The 22,427-nt window shown below is 44.6% G+C and overlaps 3 protein-coding genes across 3 annotated transcripts; 1 reads left to right on the forward strand and 2 right to left on the reverse strand.

Moving 5' to 3' along the window:
- Positions 1-2,498: 2,498 nt before the first annotated feature.
- LOC137596545 (ribonucleoside-diphosphate reductase large subunit) lies at positions 2,499-6,566 on the reverse strand. The gene is made up of 4 exons (XM_068317185.1): positions 6,399-6,566; positions 3,476-5,457; positions 3,023-3,211; positions 2,499-2,922 (listed from the first exon to the last, which is right to left on the reverse strand). The coding sequence occupies exons 1-4, from the start codon at positions 6,415-6,417 to the stop codon at positions 2,728-2,730; spliced, it is 2,385 nt and encodes a 794-aa protein (XP_068173286.1). The 5' UTR covers positions 6,418-6,566; the 3' UTR covers positions 2,499-2,727.
- A 1,001-nt stretch (positions 6,567-7,567) lies between these two features.
- On the forward strand, positions 7,568-12,120 carry qpctla (glutaminyl-peptide cyclotransferase-like a). The gene is made up of 7 exons (XM_068317631.1): positions 7,568-8,089; positions 9,141-9,287; positions 9,363-9,656; positions 10,404-10,565; positions 10,815-10,914; positions 11,002-11,118; positions 11,234-12,120. Exons 1-7 carry the CDS (start codon positions 7,871-7,873, stop codon positions 11,377-11,379), a joined length of 1,185 nt encoding a protein of 394 aa, XP_068173732.1. The 5' UTR covers positions 7,568-7,870; the 3' UTR covers positions 11,380-12,120.
- Positions 12,121-13,520: 1,400 nt separating this feature from the next.
- six5 (SIX homeobox 5) lies at positions 13,521-21,465 on the reverse strand. The gene is made up of 3 exons (XM_068317526.1): positions 20,651-21,465; positions 16,492-17,978; positions 13,521-16,216 (listed from the first exon to the last, which is right to left on the reverse strand). Exons 1-3 carry the CDS (start codon positions 21,334-21,336, stop codon positions 15,555-15,557), a joined length of 2,835 nt encoding a protein of 944 aa, XP_068173627.1. The 5' UTR covers positions 21,337-21,465; the 3' UTR covers positions 13,521-15,554.
- Positions 21,466-22,427: the final 962 nt, after the last annotated feature.

The following is a 22,427-nucleotide window of genomic DNA, read 5'->3' on the forward strand; positions in this document are numbered from 1 at the left end:
TTAAAAATCTTTCAAATTTCTTAGAAAAAAATCATCAAAGAATGACCAAACCTAAACCAACTGAAACAAGTTTTTTTTTTAAATAAATAGAGCATAAAAAATTATCGAATGGTGATAGTTGGAAGTGTCTCTGAAATTGTGACTTTTGAGCAAAAAATACATTAAGAATTTGCTGCTTTACCAAAATTCTCTCAGGAATGAGTACATCAGAGGGACAGCACATGTTAGAGGTTTTGGAGATAAAGTCAGAGAGGCCAGACTGAGATGGTTTGACATGTCCAGGAGAGATAGTGAATATATTGGTAGAAGGATGCTGAGTTTTGAACTGTCAGGCAGGAGGCCTAGAGGAAGACCAGAGATTTATGAATGTAGTGAAAGAGGACATCAAAGTAGTTGGTGTGAGAGAAGAGGATGCAGAAGACAGTGTTAGATGGAGGCAACTAATTCGTTGTGGCGACCCCTGAAGAGAAAAGCCGAAAAGAGATGGCCTGACGATTGTTTTGGTGTTGCTTTTGAGTGTTGGGCAGACAAACATATGCTATCTAAACCTCTTTACACCCATGATTGTTGAAGATAACCAGCTCGAAACGGATGATACCAATGAGTATTGAGACTTGGTTCCTGCAGCAGCAATGAGGTGTTCTGCTGTCTCATCTTAGACCAGTGGTTCTTAACCTGGGTTCGATCAAACCCTATGGGTTCGGTGAGTCAGTGTCAGGGGTTTGGCGGAGAGGGGGTCAAGAAAAAATACCCAACACATCATGTCGGGTGTTTTTGCCGAGCATACACAAATCAGTGTACGTTTGACACATCATGTCAATTCGTGATGACACGCCCCCCTTAGCCATCCCTGGCTGGAGGTGACCATGCTACATCGATTAGCCTACCTGTGCTACATGGGATTTTGCGCACTCAGTAGATTTATGCCTATCATGATGGTACATCATCTGATTGATTTAGGACTACTGTGGACTAGGACTACCCACCACTACTGTGTCGCAGACGACACAGTAGTGGTGGGACACATCCACAACAATGATGAGTCCAAATACAGAGAGGAGGTGGAGCACCTGGTTCACTGGTGGACACAACAACCTCTGCATCAACGTGGGGAGGACCAAGGAGATGGTGGTGGACTTCAGGAGGAAGAGACACTCCCCTCCCCTCCTGCACAGCTACAGGTACTTGGGGGTTCAACTCACTGAGGACCTCATCTGGAGCTGTAACACCTCCTACCTGCTCAGGAAGGCCCACCAGCAGCTGTACTTCCTCAGGAAGCTGAGGCGTGGATTGGGGAGTGCCGTCCTGAAGGCTTTCTACAGGGGAGCGGTGGAGAGCATCCTCACCACCAGCATCACCGTGTGGCACAGCAGCTGCTCTGCAGCAGACAGGAAAGCTCTGCAGAGGGTTGTGAAGGCTGCACAGAGGACTGAAGGGGGTGGCCTACCTACCACCACAGAAATCTACACAAGTAGGTGTAGAAGGATGGCCACCTACATCATGAGAGACCCCACCCACCCAGCAGTTTTTTCCAACCCCTCCCCTCAGGCAGGAGACTACGGAGCATCCAGAGCAGGACCACCAGGCTGAGGAACAGCTTCTTCCCGGAGGCTGTTAGACAGCTAAACTCCAGTGGTGCTCTGTAGTCACCCTCACAACGCCCCGAGTGTCACCACAGACACACAGGGATCTGGTGCAATATGGTGCTTCATCAGGTGCAATGGATGGAGCACCTACACACTTACCCACATCCATCTGCTACACTGTAAATAGACTTTGCTGTTCAGACACTTCTCAATTTACACTTTACAATTCTTAACTTTTCTCTGTTCTCCTATTTATCTTATATTTTTAACCCATCTTTTCTTAACTTATTTTATTTATCTTAATCTTATTTATCAACCGGGCTTACTGGGACCTTCAGAGACATATTTCGTACTGTCATATGTAAACGTGTGTCAGCATGACAATAAAAAACCTCTGATTCTAATTCATAGTAACTATGTTGAGCAAAAAAAGAAAATGGTCGAATACGTGCAACGTGAATTTACATGTACTGTATAACGGAACATGATGGGAGTCAGCGTTCTGCATGATTTGCAATGTCATGTTTGAGCGATTCTAGTCCCGCACTGGCAAAAATAAAGGAACACTTCCTTAAGCTGCATGGAAAACAAAAGAAACAGACTTTGCTGTGAAAATGACATAAGAGTAGCACTACCCAAGGTGAAGCCACACATATCTGAATTGATCTCTCAATAACAGCAGAAGTCACAGATTTGTAAGGAATGTTATTTCATGCGAGTTCATGCACCGTCTTGGTTTTGCTCTTTGAAAAAGGTGACATTAATGCACAATTCATTAAATACACCAGTAAAACATACTTGTCTTAAATCTAAAAAAATTAACCAGTCTTAGACCCTTACCTTTAATAAAGATGATTAACACCCCCCGAAACACACACACACACACACACACACACACAACTAGATGTGCATCTACATATTTTATTTTCCATTACAAACATAAAATACATTGTGTTCAAGTATTTGCATCATAAGTGAGTTAAAAGCCTTAATGATTTTAATTCTTTATATTGTATTAACCTCACCAAGTGCTTCAATCTGCTGAACGATTTTGCTCAAGGATTCCCGGGATGTCATCTCCCAAAGCTTGAATGTCATACATTCTTATGCAGGACAGGTCAGCGTTAGGAGGGAGGACTGATTAAGATCCACACATGAGGCAGTCGTCTCGGTTCTGCAGAGAACACACCATGGCAGCAATGTTGCGTTCTTTAACCACCTCCTCAGAGGCCTGGACCGGCTCCTGCGACTCCTTCAGCTTCTCTTTGTTCAGAGTGAACTGGATGGGGTTAGCAGCGGGCTTCGTCCTCAGGTAGTACATCCCAGTCTTCAGACCCTGTGACGAGAAGAAGCGAATTTATGACATTTAAGGATCCATTAGTCGTCTGTTCTCCTTCGTTGTCCCTGCAACATCATTCCTCCTGTGTCTCACTTACTTGTTTCCAGCCGTAGAAGTGCATGCTGGTCAGTTTTCCATAGTTGGGCTCTGCGATGTGGATGTTCAGGGACTGGCTCTGGTCGATGAAGGCTCCACGATCAGCAGCCATCTTGATGACAGTCTTCTGGGAGATTTCCCACACGGTTTTATACAGCTGCTTCAGGTCATCAGGAATCTCCTCGATATTCTGTTCAAATCAAGTTACGAAACACCAAAAACATAAGAACAACTTTAAGGACTCGCCACTTCACTCTGACTGAAAACAGTCAAATGACAAATGAAGGTTCATCTTCCTTTGAAAATTCTGTTTCTTTGGTTAATATAAACCATTATAAAGCAGATTTTTTAAATACACTACAGTGAAATTCAACTGTACATATAGAATAAAAAAATGAGCCCCACGGAAACAGGTATAAGAAGTTCAACTCCTGACGGGAGTTGGATGGGTTACCTGAATGGACCCGTTGTGAGCTATCAGCTGGTTCTTCATGTCCTCGCTCCACAGCCCCCTCTCCGTCAGGTCTTTAAGCAGATGAGGATTGACGATCTGAAACTCTCCAGAGAGGACCCTGCGGGTGTAGATGTTACTGGTGTAGGCTTCAATAGACTCGTTGTTTCCCAGGATCTGGGCGGTGGAGGCGGTGGGCATTGGAGCCAGCAGCAGGCTGTTCCTCACACCGTGTTTGGCGATCTTCTCCTTCAGCAGCTTCCAGTCCCACAGGTCAGTGGGGGTCTTGTCCCACATGTCATACTGGAGGATTCCCTTGCTGACTGGGGAGCCTTCGTAGGTCTCGTAGGGGCCGAGTTCAGCTGCCAACTCACAGCTGGCCTCCAGAGAGGCGTAGTAGATGGTCTCAAAGATCTGAGAGTTCAGCAGCTGAGCCTCGGGGCTCTCAAACGGGTAACGCATGAGGATGAACGCGTCCGCCAAACCTTGGACGCCAATTCCTATTGGTCTGTGACGCTTGTTGGACTTTTCGGCTTCAGGCACCGGATAGTAATTAATCTCGATGATCTTATTCAAGTTTTTGACAATTACTTTGGTGACGTGTGCAAGTCTTTTGAAGTCATAAGTCCGCTCTGGGGTGACGTACATGTTGAGCGCGATGGAGGCCAGATTACACACAGCGACCTCATCACTGCTGGTGTATTCGATAATTTCCGTGCACAGGTTGCTGCTTTTGATGGTGCCGAGATTCTGCTGGTTGCTCTTCCTGTTGCAGGAGTCTTTGTACAGCATGTACGGCGTACCAGTTTCAGTCTGGGACTCGATAATGGCGTGCCACAGCAGCTGAGCTTTCACCACCCGCTTGATTCTCCCTTCTTTCTCATACGCAGTGTACAGCTTCTCAAACTCCTCGCCCCAACACTCATCCAGCCCGGGACACTCATTTGGACACATCAGAGACCAATCCTGGTTGCTCTCCACCCTCTTCATGAACAGGTCAGGGATCCACAAAGCGTAGAAAAGGTCTCTGGCTCGCTGTTCTTCCTTTCCTGTGTTCTTCTTCAGCTCGAGGAAGTCAAACACATCAAAGTGCCAGGGCTCCAGGTACATGGCAAAGGCTCCGGGTCTCTTGTTTCCACCTTGGTCGACGTAACGCGCTGTGTTGTTGTACACTCTCAACATCGGGACTAGCCCATTGGAGTTGCCGTTGGTGCCAGCAATGTAGCTCCCTGTTGATCTGATGCAGCTGACCGCCACGCCGATTCCTCCAGCTGACTTGGAGATAAGAGCACATTGCTTCAGCGTATCATAAATACCATCGATGCTGTCGTCTTTCATGGCGAGCAGGAAGCAGCTGGACAGCTGTGGCCTGTTGGTTCCTGCGTTGAAGAGAGTAGGGGAGGCGTGGGTGAACCACTTCTCTGACAGCAGGTTGTAGGTCTCTATGGCTGCCTCGATATCTGTCTGGTGGATACCAACAGATACCCTCATGAGCATATGCTGCGGTCGTTCAGCCACTTTGCCATTGATCTTCAACAAGTAGGATCGTTCCAGGGTCTTGAATCCAAAGAAGTTGTAGGAAAAATCGCGGTCATAAATTATGGCTGAGTTAAGTCGGTCTTTGTTCTGTAAAACGATGTCAAGAGTCTCCTTGGAGATCATGGGAGAATGGCGTTTATTTAAGGGGTTTACATAGTTGTACAGATCATCCATCACTTCACTGAACACCTTCTTCGTCTCTTTGTGCAGGTTTGACACAGCGATCCGAGCAGCAAGGATGGCATAGTCAGGGTGCTTGGTTGTGAGAGTAGCGGCAATTTCTGCTGCCAATGTGTCGAGCTCCACAGTAGTGACACCGTTGTACAAACCTTGGATCACCTTCATGGTGATCTGGGCAGGATCCACAAAGTCAGAGTTAAGGCCGTAGCACAGCTTCTGGATACGAGAGGTGATTTTATCGAACATGACACGCTCCTGGCGTCCATCTGTAAATTCAAAAAGTAACCACTCCATCAACTCAATATTCAAAGACTAAGGTTTCAGCAAAATAAGAAAATCACCAAACTAAATGTTAAACCATCAGATGATGTACCTCACATCAATCACAATGACACCAGCAAGGTTGAAGCATGAACATTTATAGTTGTCTGTACTTCAGTCTAAAATGTCAATTAAAAACGGAATGCAATCATTTCCGATTCCATCGTCAACTGAAAATCACACAGAAAGTTTATTTGGCAACAGGCAACCCCGTTACGACATCACAAGGAAGGACATCCTGTGTAAGTCAGAAATGAGTCCCATTTACTGCCTTATGCTGAATTATTATGAACCCCAACATCATTGTATAGGTTGAAATGTGGATTTAAATGACTTTACCTATAATCACTTATTTGGAACATTGTCTTCAGGCTGAAGTTTTTTTTAAAATTTCTCTTCTGATGATACTTTTTTTTAAACATTCACTGTTCTTGTGTGAAGACAAGATGTAAATAATAATAAAACAAATGTTTTCCGACACACTGTCGTGACGACGATCCTGATGAACGTCAGGCTTTTGGCGCCAATCACGACAAAGACGTAGGTTAACGCAGACTTCAAGCTAACACTCAGTACAGCGGAATGGAGAAATCAACACTTATTTTAGTCAATGTTTATTTGTTTTTAACGGGGGGCAAACCAATATGAATCCCTTAAAACGACCTGCTTTTGAGAGACATGTAATTAACATAATAAGACAAACCTGCTGCATAGAACTGACCGACGAGGCAAAAACAAAGAAACCTAGCTAACATCAGCCGCTTGTCGATGCTTTAGTCAAAGCCTCCATGTCGGACAGAGGAGGTCGTCATTTCATGTAACTTTAGACTACAGAAGTTAACTCGAACACTCCACATTGGCCCGTAATGACACAACGGGAGCTCACCTCGCTTTATCACATGCATGCCGTCAACGTGTGGAGTGACTGGTCTTCAGAGAGAACAGCAGCGGTCCTAGTTTGTCGTCTTTTCTGCGTCTCAACGTGTGTCCAACAACAACCTCCTCCGACTTCAGGGGACCAGAACGCGCGAATGATTCCTCAGAACACCGCTGATGCTCAATTTGTACAGAAGGAGGTGACTGACGTAGGGGGTGGGATAGGCAGATGTTTCGACCAATCAGTAGCAAGAAAACACGGGACTTCCTTCTTGAGAGCGAATCAAATCTATTTAAATTGTCAACTTCCTGTTCCGTTCATTTTTTTTTTTTCCGCCCGAACGAAAATATGGCGGGATGGAGAAATGGGGTTGTGAAACAATTTTTGTGTAATTGTGACGCAATATTTTCAATATGTGTGAATCAATTTGTTTACTCATTTATCTGGACTATGCTAATCATCTATCAATCACATCGATGAGCTGCTGGTTAAATTATATGATACGTGTAAGGAAAAGGGAAGTTTAGGAAACAAATTTACTTAACTATCGTTTTTGCATGCCCATACATTATTAATAATACCATCGAGGTGAAAGGTCACTGGTCTAATCTGAACACTTAAAATGTTTAAAATTATATAAGAAGAATAAAAAATTTTTTTAGATGTTTTGTGTACTAATATTTTGATATGTACATGCTTTGTAGAGTTAGATGTGATACCCAGTACTCTGTTACATCGATGACAAACAGAAAGAAAATGAGATGAAGAAAAGGATCGTTTAAAATAAATAATAACTTTAATTGAATTTTAATCTAATTGAAATGTAGTTACATTTATTTATTTATAATTAAATTTAGAGTTTCTTTAAATTAATTTTGGAAGTTAATTTTAAATTGAATTAAGATTAAATAACAATAATTATTATAATTGTTGGGAGCATAAACATAGCTCCTGGGATCATTCGGGCACTCAAACTCCCCCATCATGATAAGATGGCAGCTCTTGGAGGAGACTTTTATCATTATATTATTATTATTATTATTATTATTATTATTATTACTATTATTATTATTATTTATTATTATTTTTTATATTCTATTGACCTCACTGAATTCATGCCTTTTTACGACCTGTAGGGGGCAGCATGACCTAGAAAGTTCACCGCTGCGACAAGAAGAAGAAGTCACACATCAGGAAACTGCAAATGTCCCGATATGAGAGACGTCTTTTAGCCAAAGTTACTGCAACTAAAGACTCATGAAAAGTTTACAGCACGCTGATGTTGTTACGGAGTGGCTCTGTCAGCGGATGGAAACGGGTTTAGCTGCGGTCAGGTGTGTTTACACGCTAATCTGCGGACGCTGGAGTTAAAAACAATGTGTCGCGTTCGGTTCTGTTCCCGCGTCCCTCCTCCTCTTCCCGTGAGGGTTCGTCCCCCGCGCCGCTAGGACACGTAGTGTTAGAGTCACAGCATCCGAGTCATGTCCAGGTCCAGCCGGAGGTTCAAGCCTCTGCACCAGACCGACACCGGCGGCCCTTTCCCCGGGTGTGACCGGGTTCGGATGCCCCGGGCCCGGGCACTGCTGCTCTGCCTGCTCGCGGTTCTGGTGCTGGCGGTGGTGCTGGGGGTGTTCCTGTCCAACGACACCAGCAGCGGGCCGGGGAACCACATGCCTGTCATCGATCTGACCAAAGACAGGGTAACACACACACACACACACACACACACACACACATGAAAACAATAAATACAGTAATGCTAGAATTGTATAGAAAACACTTACACTAACCACCAGAGAGTTTTCATTGAAGATAACCTTCAAATAGTCCTGTCACAAACCTGTGAGCTGATGGTGCTGGTTTTTTTTCTCTCCCCTCAATTAAAAAAATAAGATTAAATAAATGTTTTGGTAATGTAGAATAAATATTAAAAGTCTTTGCTGAGCTCCAGTTTCAAAGTTAAAAGCCACACTGGGTGTATTCATGGACTCAAACCTGAAATACAGCAGTCACACTGAGATAATTATACACCCACTCTACTAGAATACACTTTATCATGCAATAAAAGACTGATGACTCAGTGGGATTTGGAAAAACGTGTTCATGCATATATCTTCCTTCAGTATGACTATTATAATGGTGTGATTATGGGACTAACATGTATTACTATTGATATTTTACCCTCCCAGTTTAAACAAAAATATTTTGAATTCATTATATTGCTTTTATTTGCTGCCTTATATGTAATGTTAAGCACTTGATAAAAATTTGAAAATTATTATATTTTTCATTTGTTTTGTTTTTTTTAACGACTTGTCATCGTTAAATTTGTAAAACCATTAAAATTAATATTTTTTTTTCAGCATTCTTCCTGTTGGAATCGAGCTGTATTCAATTCCAGATTCAATTCAGATACATTGCAGAGAAACATCTGCAGATGAAATGCGCCTCCAGGGGTGTGATCGATGCAGCAGATTTTGACAATCTCTTGTTTTACATCTTATGATGAGTTAAAACATGAAATGAAAAATTTTATGGGGAAATAATACAGAGAAACCTCAAGAAGGTGAACATACAGGAGTTACTGAACCAAACAGGCATAAATAAATTATAACAATCAACAGGGTGTAAATAAATGGGACACATGCATGAATCAGATCGGGAGTTTTCTGTGTTGTCATTGCAGATCGTTGCCCAACTTTTTGGATATATGTATGTATCATTTATAAATCCTCTCTTACGTCTGTCCAGCTGTCCCACAAACCCAGTAAATGCTCCCCGCCTCAGATTGAGCGCCTGGCATCTCAGGTGGACGGTACTCGTCTGTGGGAGACCTACCTGAGGCCCATCCTGATAGAGCGGCTCCCGGGGACACAAGGCAGCCGGGCGGTACGGCAGGTGTGTCACTACTTCTACACCATTAACATTCTGCTTAAATGCCATATTTAATACGCCCTCCTTATTCTGCTTCAGCACATCACCTCCTCCCTGTCTGCGCTGTCCGCTGGCTGGACCATAGACTTAGACACCTTCCACTCTTCAACCCCAAACGGCCAGGTCACATTTACCAACATCATTGCCACTCTGGACCCTTCGGCCCCTCGCAGGCTACTCCTGGCCTGCCACTATGACTCCAAGGCTTTGCCTCCAGACCCACGAGATCAACAGAGGGTGTTCCTGGGGGCCAGTGACTCGGCGGTGCCCTGTGCTATGATCCTGGAGCTCGCCTCCTCCCTGGATTCTCAGCTGAGATCATTCAAGCAGCAGGTATGTGAAGAGAAGCCAAAAACCTTCTCTTTCCTACCATCTGCTATTTTTTTCAGCTACATTGTTTCGCTGGGATTTGTGGTGATTAACCCACAGACACAAACTGAGCATTTTCCTGACCATTTTCATGTAGGAACCAATTTTTTTTTCTACTGAACCTCATCTTATCACCATGCAGTAGAAAACATGCAGCTCCTCACGGATGAGAGACTCGACACAAGCCAGGATGCAATTAGCTTAACCAGCTAACCTCTCATTAATGAGTACAAGCCCATTTCTTCCTGCACGGTGACGCAGAAAGAAAATAACTCCTACATGAAACTGCTGACAGCCGGGTCTGTGGATTGTCTTGAGGACCTGGGTTAGAATCTCTGGAGAGATGAAGCTGTTTGCAGGCGTGTTCCTGTTCTGACGATCAGAGCAGAAAAGGAAGATCCCTTCACAGCACACATTTCCCAAACTCTGCATCTCATTAAAATGTTCTCAATTTATAACTTCATTTATCTTCATTTAGCTTCTTTGGTCATTTAGGCTGAGATTTGTGTGTTTGAACTGGAATGCTCCAGTTTGGACTTTCAGGTGTCTCTTCTTACCTCTGTGGCCACAGCTCAGGACAGAAATAGCTGACACTTTGCAGCAGTCATCATTTCATAACAGAATCTCTCCAGAAGCTGTGATTTATGTTACGCTGCAGAAAGTAAAGAGTGGTCTCAACTGCTGTGACAACTTTTTCATTTTGCCTTCCAGAAGCTGCCGGTGTCTCTCCAGCTGGTGTTTTTCGATGGTGAGGAGTCGTTTAAGGAGTGGACCGCCACCGACTCGCTTTATGGCTCCCGTCACCTGGCCAAGCGCATGGCCGACACGCCGCACCCTTCCGGCTCGGCACACTCCACAATGCTTCATGCTCTGGTGAGGAAACTATTGACATGGTTATTAATAGATCCTGATCCAGACTAAATTATGCCTGAGCAGAAATGAGCTGACTGCCATGACAGCACTGCTATCATGTCTTTATTTATTGTAATTTAATTGCACAAAATGGCTTTGAGTCATTCATTTGTTGTCATGGAACATCAGTGTTTTTACATCTTAGCAGCATGAGCCGTGATTAAAATAGAACTCATTACCCACTGGTCTTTGTTTTAACTGTTTCTCTAGGATCTCTTTGTACTGCTGGACCTTCTTGGAGGTCCTGATCCTCTGATTGCAAATCATTTTGATAACACAGCACGCTGGTTCGACCGTCTGATCGATGCAGGTAAGCGATGCACATGACTTTTTAACGTGGATTTGAAAGGCCCTCGTCATTGCACACTTTAACGCAACCCTTTACCCCACATTCAAGAGAAGAGACTCCACCGACAGGGTCTTCTGACGTCTCACCCCTCAGAGCAGATGTATTTTAGGAAGGATGTGTACCTCGGACCCGTCCAGGACGACCACATCCCATTCCTTCACAGAGGTGAGTTCAGACAAACGTCTCACCTGTGAGGATGTGCGTATTTTGAATAGAATACGTTGCCTCTCCTCCTCACTGTCTTCCTCTTCTTTCATAATGAACCCCTTCTTGTTTATAGGTGTTCCTGTGCTTCATATCATCACCACGCCTTTTCCACAGTTCTGGCACACACTGGATGACACAGAGGAGAACATGCACCGCCCAACCATTTTGAACCTGACCAAAATCCTGGCTGTGTTTCTGGCAGAATACCTGGGCATCTGAACCAAACGCTGATGAACCTTTGGTGGTCGATGAACGTTTGGTGGTAAAGGTCGACCCAGCGGACATGAAGACTCATTTTTTGACCCCATTCTGAGGCACAACGACTGTTTGTCATACAGATAGCATGTGAACGTTACATGATCAGCATGGATTGGACTCAAAAGCACAAAAGAAAAACCTGGTGATCCACGCTGTGTTGTCATTGGCGTTCAGAGACACCAGTTAACCAGACCAGGTTCCTTTGTTTTTTATGTGAACAATGACCTGGAGATCCCTGCCTGAATACCTGGGAATGTGACACGGAGACAGGGTCTTAATGTTGCTCTGGGAACAGTTATGAAAGAACAGTCTGGAGAAGTCTGTTGTTTCATTGCTGCTTTTTGCTTTTGTTTCTTTTTCTTTTTTTTCTTCCATTCCTGTGAAATAAAAGCTGTGTCGTTTATTTAATGTGTTGGTGTCACTGAGATGCACTAATGTCTGCTCAGAGGAGAGTTGTTAGGGGAGTTGTGAACGGTGACACTGGTGAACGTGGTCGTCTGCATCTGTGAATATTTCATTCATTCATTTGGGCGAGGATCGTCTCAGCCATACAAGCTGCTGCTATCGTTGCTACCTGTGCTGTTCGGCTAAACTGCACATTTTACATCAGTGCAATATTGTTAATCGAGTGAAAATCCAACAAATGTTCATTTACACCATGTGAATGGTGAAATAAAACATCTGCAATAAAGTCCAAATGGTTTCCAGTCATTCGGTGTCACTGAGATTTTCATGCAAGTTTAGATTTTTTTAAAATGTTGAAATAAATATTGCTCCTTAAAATCTGCCTTGAAATACAACATTTAAATACTTCATGAACATATTTTAGCATTTATCTGACACACAAAACCAAACTTGAACTTTTCCTGTTACTGAATAAATGAAGTCAGAGGAGCTCTGTAAGTCTGGATGTTGAGTCTCCAGCAGCGTTGGTCTACAAGAAAAAAAAACTTTCAACATTTGTTCAACAAGTACCATAAAACTAAAAGACGTTGATTAAATGTAGGGTCACTGATTTCCTGTAGGCTGTGACAATCTCCTCCATGCAGCATGTGTTCTTCACACCACCCATTAAGCCCTCTTAAAACCTGATGACACGATGAAGAGGTCAACAAAGGAGGAAGAGTGTGGAGGAAGACTGAGACCGTCACACACACAAGCTTCCTGCTCTGCTGTGAAGATCATCTGGAAACCGGGCTTTAGCCTAAATCAGGGGTGTCAAACTCATTTTCACTGGAGGCAACATCAGCATAATGGCTGTCCTCCAAGGGCCAGGTGTAACTAAGAAATGTAACTGTTACTCAATGTAATGTAAAATAAACGTAACTAATCATTAATGCTAAATAACTTTGAATTTATTACTTATTCGAGTAACAAATATTACATTTAAACAGAAAAAATATGTTTGCTTGTTTCTCTGTTATAACAAATCCTTTTGTCAGGTTATGAAACCCACAGAAGTCCATCAATCAAGGATCAGACTATCCAAGTGAATAAAGAACAATATCGAAAAAAGTTAGGACATTAACTTTTTCAAAATGTTTTTGTTTAAGAGTTGAAATGGTCCTAATTACTGCATTGTGGGAAATGTAGTTTATGGTCAAAGCACGCTTTTGACCTATTTTAGACACTCTGACCTCTCGTGGGCCACATAAAATGATGCGGTGGGCCAGATTTGGCCCTCGGGCCATGAGTTTGACACATGTGGTCTGAACTCTTAACACAGAATGTCTGTGTATTGAGACTTTGAGAAATGACAAAGCCTTCGTAAACATATGTTTATCATGACTCTGCATAATCACATCACGGGTAACATGAGTGTATCGATGTTTTACAACTCACCATACATCCCTCCTCTTGTTCACTCTCACATTCTCTGCCATCATGCCGGCCTTCACCAGTGAGACATGCTGATGGTTGTGGAGTGCAGAAAGTCAAATTTGAATGAAATTTTCCTTTCCAAATCAGAAGCAAAGCGTATGGTCAGATGGGTTTCGGTCTGTCGATAACTCGTGATGCGTGGAGAGAAGTCAGAGAAGCCAAACCTTTATGTAAATGCAGTTTATTTCATTATTATGTAATATAAAAAATAGAATGCATTTGAATATAAAACTGAGAAAACAACAACCTCGGACAAAATCATCCCCACTCACGACTATGAAGAACCCGATGAAAATACATTATCTTTGGTTACGTCAGGAGTCAGACACGTCGTCTGTCATTTAGAGTAAAAACGTTTCCCAGGCTACAAACATACAGGCGACAATGTGCAAAAGCCCACAGGGGCTTTAATGACTACACACTTTGGTAAGAAATGGCTCATACAAAAAAACAAAACAAAACGCTGGATTCTGAATTTTACATAGGACACGTTTCCCTTTACCCTAATCTAATTTAAATGCTCAGTAAAGTTTAATCTACCATGTCATTTCATAAACTTCCCAAAAAGCCGCTTAAAAAACTGAATAACTGTAGCATAAGATTGTATATGCTCAGAATATATTCCTATTCGCATTTTCCCTCAAGGACTCACCTCGTCTTTCAGTTAAAATGACAAACTGATTGATACATGCTTTAAATAGATTAAATGTACAAAAACAACCAACAAACACTTATAAAAAAAACAAAACACAAGACCATTGTTTTAACTAGATGTGATACTGAAGTGTATTGTTGTGTACCATGATTGGCCAAAGGTCGACTGCTACCTGTGTTACGACAGTGGAAAAATAACGAGGATGGGCATTTTAAAAATTTTTTTAAATACGATCGTGTTCTCTCATTTACTTTGTGGACTGGGAATTCTCAGGCGCCAATTAAGAGGGATAAGGAACCGTCAGGAGAACACGAGTTCAGCCACTGTCATGACAACACGGCAGAGCGGTGTAAACATTGTGTGAATGAAAGGTGCAAAATATACAAAAAAAAACAACAAAAAACCCCCCACAAAGAACTTGTGGAAGAGCAGACAGACAGTCATATGGGTATACAACACACACGCTCCATAAAGTGAATCCAACAATTAGGTTCAGCTCTGTAGGATTTATAGAAATTGCAAAAAAAATCTACAGGTTTATCTTTATTTTACATAAAAACAGTACGCTTTAAAATAAGGCACTTATTGTCAACAGTCATTTTGGAAGCATTTGCTGAACTCTATGACCACAAACATTCATGGCGATGCACGGCTATGCTTCTGGTTTTCAACGGTGCCCTACAAAGAACTAAATGGGCTTTGCATAGAGTTTTAGTTCCTGTGTTATTTGTACTAATGGAGGGCGGAATCTACGCACATAAACAGCCAATTCAGTAACTCGCAGTCCTAAAATACTATTTTACAGCCTTTGGAGCCATTTTGTAACAACAGCTGAGGATCACATAAAATTCAACCGACCCAACTGCGCTCTGTCGCTGAAGACAATCACTGTTGGGAGTACGGGAAGAGGAATAAAACTGAGGCTGTGAACTGTGAAGAACGACACCCTGAATCTCAGTTCTGGTCTGGACAGACAGGAAACAGTCTTCTTTCTAGATGCGTGTCTTTCCCAGATCGACTGGTGTGTCGTTACTGTGGCGATCCACGGGGAAGTTCTCCTCTCAGAAAAGAAAAAACCCAAACATCTTTTCCAAGTACAGCTAAAAATGGGTTTGCAATCCACAGAACTACAAATAGCAGTGGGAATAGGCAAAGCCATAACACATTAAATGAAATATTCCTCTTTTGAAGGAGCTGTAACCGGGCCAAGTACAATAATTCATCCTAGCTGTTCAGTCTGGATCTGATAAATCAGGAAAGGCACATACGAATTTCAAGAAAAAAACAAAACTCTGAGATGTTAAACTGTCAGGAAAACCCCAGAGGAGAACAGTTAGATGGAATAAGCAGGTGAACGTCTCATAGAACCTGCCCATCCATGGGAAACACAGCTGCAGAGAAGGTGTCTGAAAAGTGCCAGCTAAGACCACGACGTCATCACGCCCCGATGAGACGGCCTCATTATTTCATCTAAACATCATGTCAGAGATATTTAGGTCTCAGGCAACTGCAAATGAGAAACAAACCTCAAAATTCTGCAACTTTGTGGGGTTTTTTTGTTTTTGGAGACTTGGGGTTGCCAACCAGCAACGTAAACACACTACAAGCCCAACTCTTCATCCACCGGGACCGACTGGAGCTGGGTGAGAATCTTGGACTCCCCGTCCATCTCCTCTGGATTCCCCAGGGCGGAGCTGGCTTCCACATCCTGCTCTGGCGAGGGGCTCCCCAGGAGCAGCGACTCCCCCCCAGGAAGACCCAACAAAGCGGGGTCCACAGGCAGGTCCCCCTTTCCGCGGACGTCAAACAAAGTTAGGCTAGCTGAGGTGGAAAGGGGGACGGGGCTCCAGGTGGGTTGTGGCAGCAGGGGGGTGGGTGTCACCCCGCTGTACATGGGGCTGAGGGTGAGCATGCTTTCTGGCGTGAGGGCGTTTAGAGTTGTGGGGGCCACTGAGTGGTCCAGCATGTGGGGGGAGGGGATGGTGGGCGTCCCGGCGTCAGCAGCGGAGTATGGTGGAGACGAGTTGATGAAGCTGAGGGGAGACGTTAGGCCGGTGGGGGCGGGGGTGGGGTCCGAGGTGGCGGCGGGCTGGGAGGCTGCGGGAGGGTTGAGAGTGGGACTGACTCCATTAACAGGGATGGGGGGGGCGTCTGGAACAGGTTTCAGGGGTAGGCTGGCCAGCTGAATGCCTGCAGGGATGGTCAGAATCAGCTTACCCTGCTGGACGCTCAGGTAGGGGCCCCCACCCAGGAGAAGGTTACCTATGGGGGGGGGGACACAAAGACACTCATATGAGATGTGGCACCGCCATCAGCCCTACCGCCACTCGTTTAGAGTGGCGGTAGGGCCATGTAAATATAAAAAAATCTTTTTTTTATCCCCCAAATAAATTCATGTTACTGTTATTACACATTATTGATTACTCAGCTGAATGAATCACTGGTGATGTCAGAAATAAAAGTGAATTTTAGTATTACTTCACTTGAATTTAAATTCAAGATTCAAGATCTTGAATTCAACAGTGATTTGGGAGTACCTGGAGGAGCGGAGGGGAGCTGAATGATCCCAGAGTTGAGAAGCTGCACCCCAGGGGCCATGCTGGTTGGGGGGCCCACGCTCTGAAGGGGCCTCAGCTGGTTTATCCTGAGTGGCCCCTGTGGGACTCCTCCAGCTGCGGGAGCTGAAGTCAGGATCTGTAGAGGCACTCCGGCGGAGGAGATGGAGAGAGACGGGCTGGCAGGTACCACTTGTGGGAAAGAGATGGCGGACGAAGTTTGGATAGGGGACACTGGTACCAGCTGAGGCATGGAGAGGGGGACCAACTGTGCTGATGGGGTGCATTTGGCTTGGGGGCCTGGGACGACTTTTGTCGGGGAAGAGATGGAAATAACTTGGGGGACCTGGATTTTGCTGATGGCGTCTGAGGCTTGGTTGCCCTGCGGGTGTGTCGTCTGCTGAGGGAGCTGAGGGTTCAGCTGTGAGATGGACACTATGGTTGTAGCGCCTTCAGGCAGGCTTGTGGAAGCATCCTGATGGTGCACCAGTCTGTTGCTTGTGTTTTGGAACTGGGGAGCTGAGGAGGTCAGGGGGGCTACTGGCACCAGCTGAGGGCAAGAGGACACCTGGGCTCCTGAGGAATGCTGGACCAGCTGGGAAACGGGGATACCCTGGATGGAAGGCACAACCTGGGGCAGGGACAACACTTGAGGGATGGAGTTACTGGGCGAAACCACGGAGCTGCACTGGTTCAACTGGGAGCCAGCAGAGGCAAAGGTAACATACTCTCCTTGTGGACTGGACAGAGGTAGGGCGGAAGAAGAGAACACCATGCCTGTAGATGGCAGAGACGCTGGGAGGGCGAGGGAGTCTTGTTGTCGGGTGTTTTGTGCTAAGACTATTGAAGGCATGCTGTTTGGGGACGTCAGAGTTGGGGAGGAGGGGGATAAAGATGAAGAAGAGGACGATGCTGTCTGGCTTCCTCTGTCTGTATCAGGGGCACTGATGAAATCCATCGCATTGTCACTGTCTGTCTTCGCTCGTACGGGATTAGCGATGATGGATGGAGGGTTTGACGCCGGTGTTGTGTTCGTGCTCAAAATGACTGCCGGAAGGACGCTCGGCTTGGCCTCCATGGAGGAAACCTCCGTCTGTGGAACGGACACGTCCTGCTGCGGCTGCACACTGAGGCCTGGTTTGGTTATGACCTGAGCCCCATTCAGTATCAGAGGGGGGTTGGCTGCCACGGGACTCAGAGTAACCGTCTGGCAATCCCCCAAGTTTAACCCATTAATTATGACACCGGCCCCCGTGCTGGAGATGAGTGGGTTTCCATTAAGAAGTAACGACTGGGAGGTGGTGAGGAAACCACCGGAGCCGTTGAGGATGAGCTGCCCTCCGTTGCTACAGGGGACGGCAGACAGGGAGATGATGGAGGCTGTGGAGCCAGCAGCCTCCTCCGGCTTGTCGGGGGTGTCGTCCATGGGGCTGGCTTCATCCTCGGTGCTGTGGTTCCCATCAGACTCACTGGAACAGAGGAAAAATAAAGGGGTCAAATAAAAGATGTCCTCTAGTTCCCAAATAAAACACATTTATAAGACTGCTTTCCTTCACAATCAGGCAAATCCATCACAAAGAGATTCAGAGAAATGAATCCATGCATTTGTTTATTCCACGTCGGACTATTGAAATTCCTTATTATCAAGACGTTCAAATGAGTCTTAAAAGACTCTCCAGTCTCTACTGTTCCTCGCAGACACACACCAGTGTTGGTTCCCTGTGTTAAAGCCTATAACGGTCAGACATCAACATGTCTTAAGAACCTGCAGTACCCTACTATCCTACTACCCGACTTCAACACTTAAAGGATGCAGTTGTACTTGTGATCCCTCGGCGTCCAAAATTAGAACCTGTCCACTTATCAGACTCCTCTACTGTGGAACTACATTCCAAACTCAGTACGAGACACAGACACCCACTCCACGATTAAGAGGAGGATTAAAACTTTGGTTTTTGATCAAGCTTTATCTAGTTTGGCTTGGTCTAGTCCTTAGCTATGCTGCTATGGACTAAGACTGCTGGGGGACATCCCATGATGCACTGAGCTCCTCTCTCTTCTTCTCCACACATTCATGTCTCATTAATTCATATCAATAACTTAATTCTTCCCTGGAGTCTTTGTGCTGTCATCACACAGTGGATTGATTACCTGCTGGGACGATGGCAGACAGTCAACATCGTCATCAAAACTATTATTATGATCATTATTATCACATTAGATTGGATTTGCTTGAGGTTTCTGTCTGATAAAAGGCAGTTTTTCCTCCCCGGCTCCATCTTCTAACTCATGAGGACACTGTTTGGTCTCTGGACATTCTTTTTTGTGATTTGGCTAACACAATAATACAACTCACTTGAACTAATAACCGGATAAATGAGAAGCAAATACGAAAAGCAGCCTGGATTATTACTCAAAACTCCATTAGACTGAAAAGGTAACAGATTATCTTGTCACCAAAGAGCCATAACACAATATTGAGTTAGCTTGCCTCTGATTGGACTATTGCGCGAGCACACACACACACACACACACACACACACACACACACACACACACACACACACACACACACACACACACACACACACACACACATCGTTCCTGCTGAAATAAGTTTTGCAGCCCTTCAAGACAGCTTTTAAAAATGCACTTTCTTTTTTCTAAGTTTGGTATGATCCTCAATACAAAGTAATTTCCAGTTAAAAGATCCTTTCTAGATCTTTTCCTCATGCATTAATTTGTAGCTACAATTATCAAGTAATTAAATATTCTAATATTTTCTTAAGACGTCTGTAATTTTTCCTTTTTTCCTGCTTAAGGAATAATACGTGTGTGAAACCGAGCAAAAGTCGGATTAAACACGGCCTTTCATCCACCTATAAATCATCTGTAACTGTTTATCCTGATCTGTTTTGCAGCGGGGGCCGTATCCCGGCTGCCTTTGGTTGAGAGGCGGGGGGAAACATTGCACAAGCCACCCCCCTGTTCATCACAGCACCAAAAACCATGAAAACCAAGCACAAAATCTAGAGTCACCAGAGACTCGGGGAGGAAGGTGGGGGCCCAACAGGTAACCCCGCAGACAGACGGAGAAAGTCCCCAGTTCTCACGTGGATCTGAACTCATGACCTTCCTGGAAGGCACATGTGCTAATGTTCCTCCTGACAATATTTCAGCAATTAAATTATTTAACTAACCACTCAGTAAATAATCCTGCTACTTTAGGGTGTTTTTTTTAAATGCAGCTCTGACACACCTTCAATATTTTCGTGTCACTGATGATTCAAAAACTTTTTTTTTGCAAAAGCAGCCTTTTCTAAATAAAAAACAAGAAGTCAGCATGCATCCTCTCTGAACACGCTCCATTCATCTAATGGTGCGATTCTGGATTGTGGACTGAAGCCAGAGCACCTGGAGGGAACACATGTTAACACGGGAAGAACATATAAACTCCTCATATGACTTTGCCAACCACTAAAAGTCTGAAACTGATTTGAAAGTAATTCAACTTTTATATACGTTCAACTTTTCACCGCTATGTGCTGGCTTCTCTTTTTAGTGCCTGTGTGCTGGTTAATGTGTGCCACAAAGTAAAGCAGCCTGGTCACAGATTGACAGCCTGCCAGACCACCACAGACCCACAAGACAAGATTAATCAGGCTGTATATGATTGGTTTTAGAGTTTTCTTTCCTCCTGTTCACCAACTCTGACTGAGGTAGTTGAATCTTTCCCTCCAGTCTCACCACCCTGCAGGCCCCAGGCAGCAATGCAAGGGTTTCTGGAAACTTGAGCCATGGTGGGCGCCTTTGGATCTCACATTTCATAACAAAGCAACATGCTCCTGGTCTAAAACCTGTGTGGCTTTAGTGCTGTCAAGACGCAGCCCCTTGTCCATCTGGCTGCAGGTAGGAGGATGCTGTTTGAATGCACTGTGTACACACTTCATGCTTCCCTTGATGTCTTTGTTTACCATGAAGGTTTGGTCTGCTCTCCTGGATGATGTCACCAAACACGGAGGTAAACCAACACACACAAAGGAACGATCAGAGCTGATAGTGGCTGAGATCCCCCCCCCCCCCCCCCATTAGTAACACCACACAGAAGCAAGGCGTGTGTTTGGGGTGAGGTGGGTCTTGCCTTTTGCTGTGGGTCCCGGACGGGGTCCTGTCCCTCTGCCTGCGGTTCTTGAACCAGTTGCTGACCTGCGTGAGGGACAGCCCGGTGACTTTGGCCAGGTTCTTCTTCTCGTCCGGAGTGGGATACCTGTTGCTCTTGTAGCACTCCTTCAGGGCATTGCGTGATTTCTCTTTGAAGCAGTACACGGTCTCCTCTCCGTCCCAGATCGTCTTGGGCAGGGGGAACTTCTTCCTGAGCCGGTATTTGTCCACCGCCCCCAGGCTGCGGCCCCGGGTCCTCTCCGCCTCCTTGTAGCGGGCTTTCAGGTACAGGTCCTGCAGGAACCCGTGGTTAGATGGGTGGAACACGTAGCTCTCCAGAATGCCGTAAAGCTCCTTGAATTCTTCCCGGTGGAAAGCCACCAGTGCCTGGGCCTTCAGCAGCGTCTCGTTGCCACGTAGCAGCTCGGACGACGGCGGTATGGTGGACAGAAACCTCCACAGGCGATCCACATTGCCCGCTTGCAGGAGGGCCTCGCAGAGACATGATACTTGGTCAGTGGAAAAACTCAGAGCCGACTTTTGGAAACTTTGGAGTAATTGTTCCGAAACTTGGACGGGATCGTTCTCTTCTTTAAACTCTGTTGCCGTTGGCTCCTCTGCGCTGTTTTCTGATTGTTCGGTGGATTCCAGCGACAAGGAAGCCATTTTTTACTTTAACTTTCTTCTTCCCGTAGTTCCTCCTCCTCGCTCGCCTTCCCTCCGCTGCGTCTCCCACTCTCCGCCAGCCGAGCGGGCAGTGAACGCAGCTGGAGCCCGAGGCCACGCCCCTTCTTCTGACTCCGCGGCGCTTTTGTTTCAGCTCGTCTTTTTTCAGGTCACGTGACGTTCGCTTGTTTGGCGTCCCTCACGTTGGCATCGTGTTTTCATGCCTAATCTTTTTTTTTTTTTTAAAAACACACAAGTTTTAAAGTCTGATTCGTTCCCACAGAATTCAATACTATGCAACGAAATGTGAAAACAATTGCCGAGCAAATTTTCTATTAGTTTAATTGATTTTCATAAGCAATTAATCATTTCACTTTAACTTATTTGTCAAGGTAAAATGCAAAAAATTTTCGGGTTATATATATTTGTAGTCAACTGATTGATAATTAATAGAGAGTTCCATTTACTTAAAATAAATGCACATAAATATTCATGTTGGATTTTTTACCCATCAAGATCCATTCGTCATACCCTGAGAAAGGACAGTCGACATTTGAAAATATAATACCAAACCTCCCATCAAGCGTCATTGACATCCACTGCCAAACATAATCATATAATTGTTTGACAGATGTCACTGAATGACAGAAAAATCCCTGTGTGTTATTACTAATGTACTACAAGAGTGTACAACCAACCTCTTCTTCATGAACTTTCATCCTAATCAACTAATTAATTAACCGTTTAATTAATCGGTCATATTCTACAAAAATGACATATCTCAGCGCCCGGAAATATATTTTATGTTGCATTTTTCACACGTGCAGCCAAAAATAAATAACTAAACCCTAAAAAAAGACAAAACAACAACAACAACAAACAGTCCTGGTTATAATAAGAATTGTCGTCGTCCCAGTTTTCAACCGGATCCAATGGTTGTGACTGACGTGGTTTCCTATGCAAATACTGTCAGTGTAAAGAAAGACAATTATAATGGTGACTAAACAAAAGGTATAATTTGCATTTGCAACTAGTATGTGTGGGTCTTTTAGACAGGTGTGCATCATCTTTGTTAAAACCAGAGAACGCCC

This window comes from Antennarius striatus, chromosome 6 (genome assembly GCF_040054535.1).
Source record: "Antennarius striatus isolate MH-2024 chromosome 6, ASM4005453v1, whole genome shotgun sequence".
Lineage (NCBI taxonomy): Eukaryota > Metazoa > Chordata > Actinopteri > Lophiiformes > Antennariidae > Antennarius > Antennarius striatus.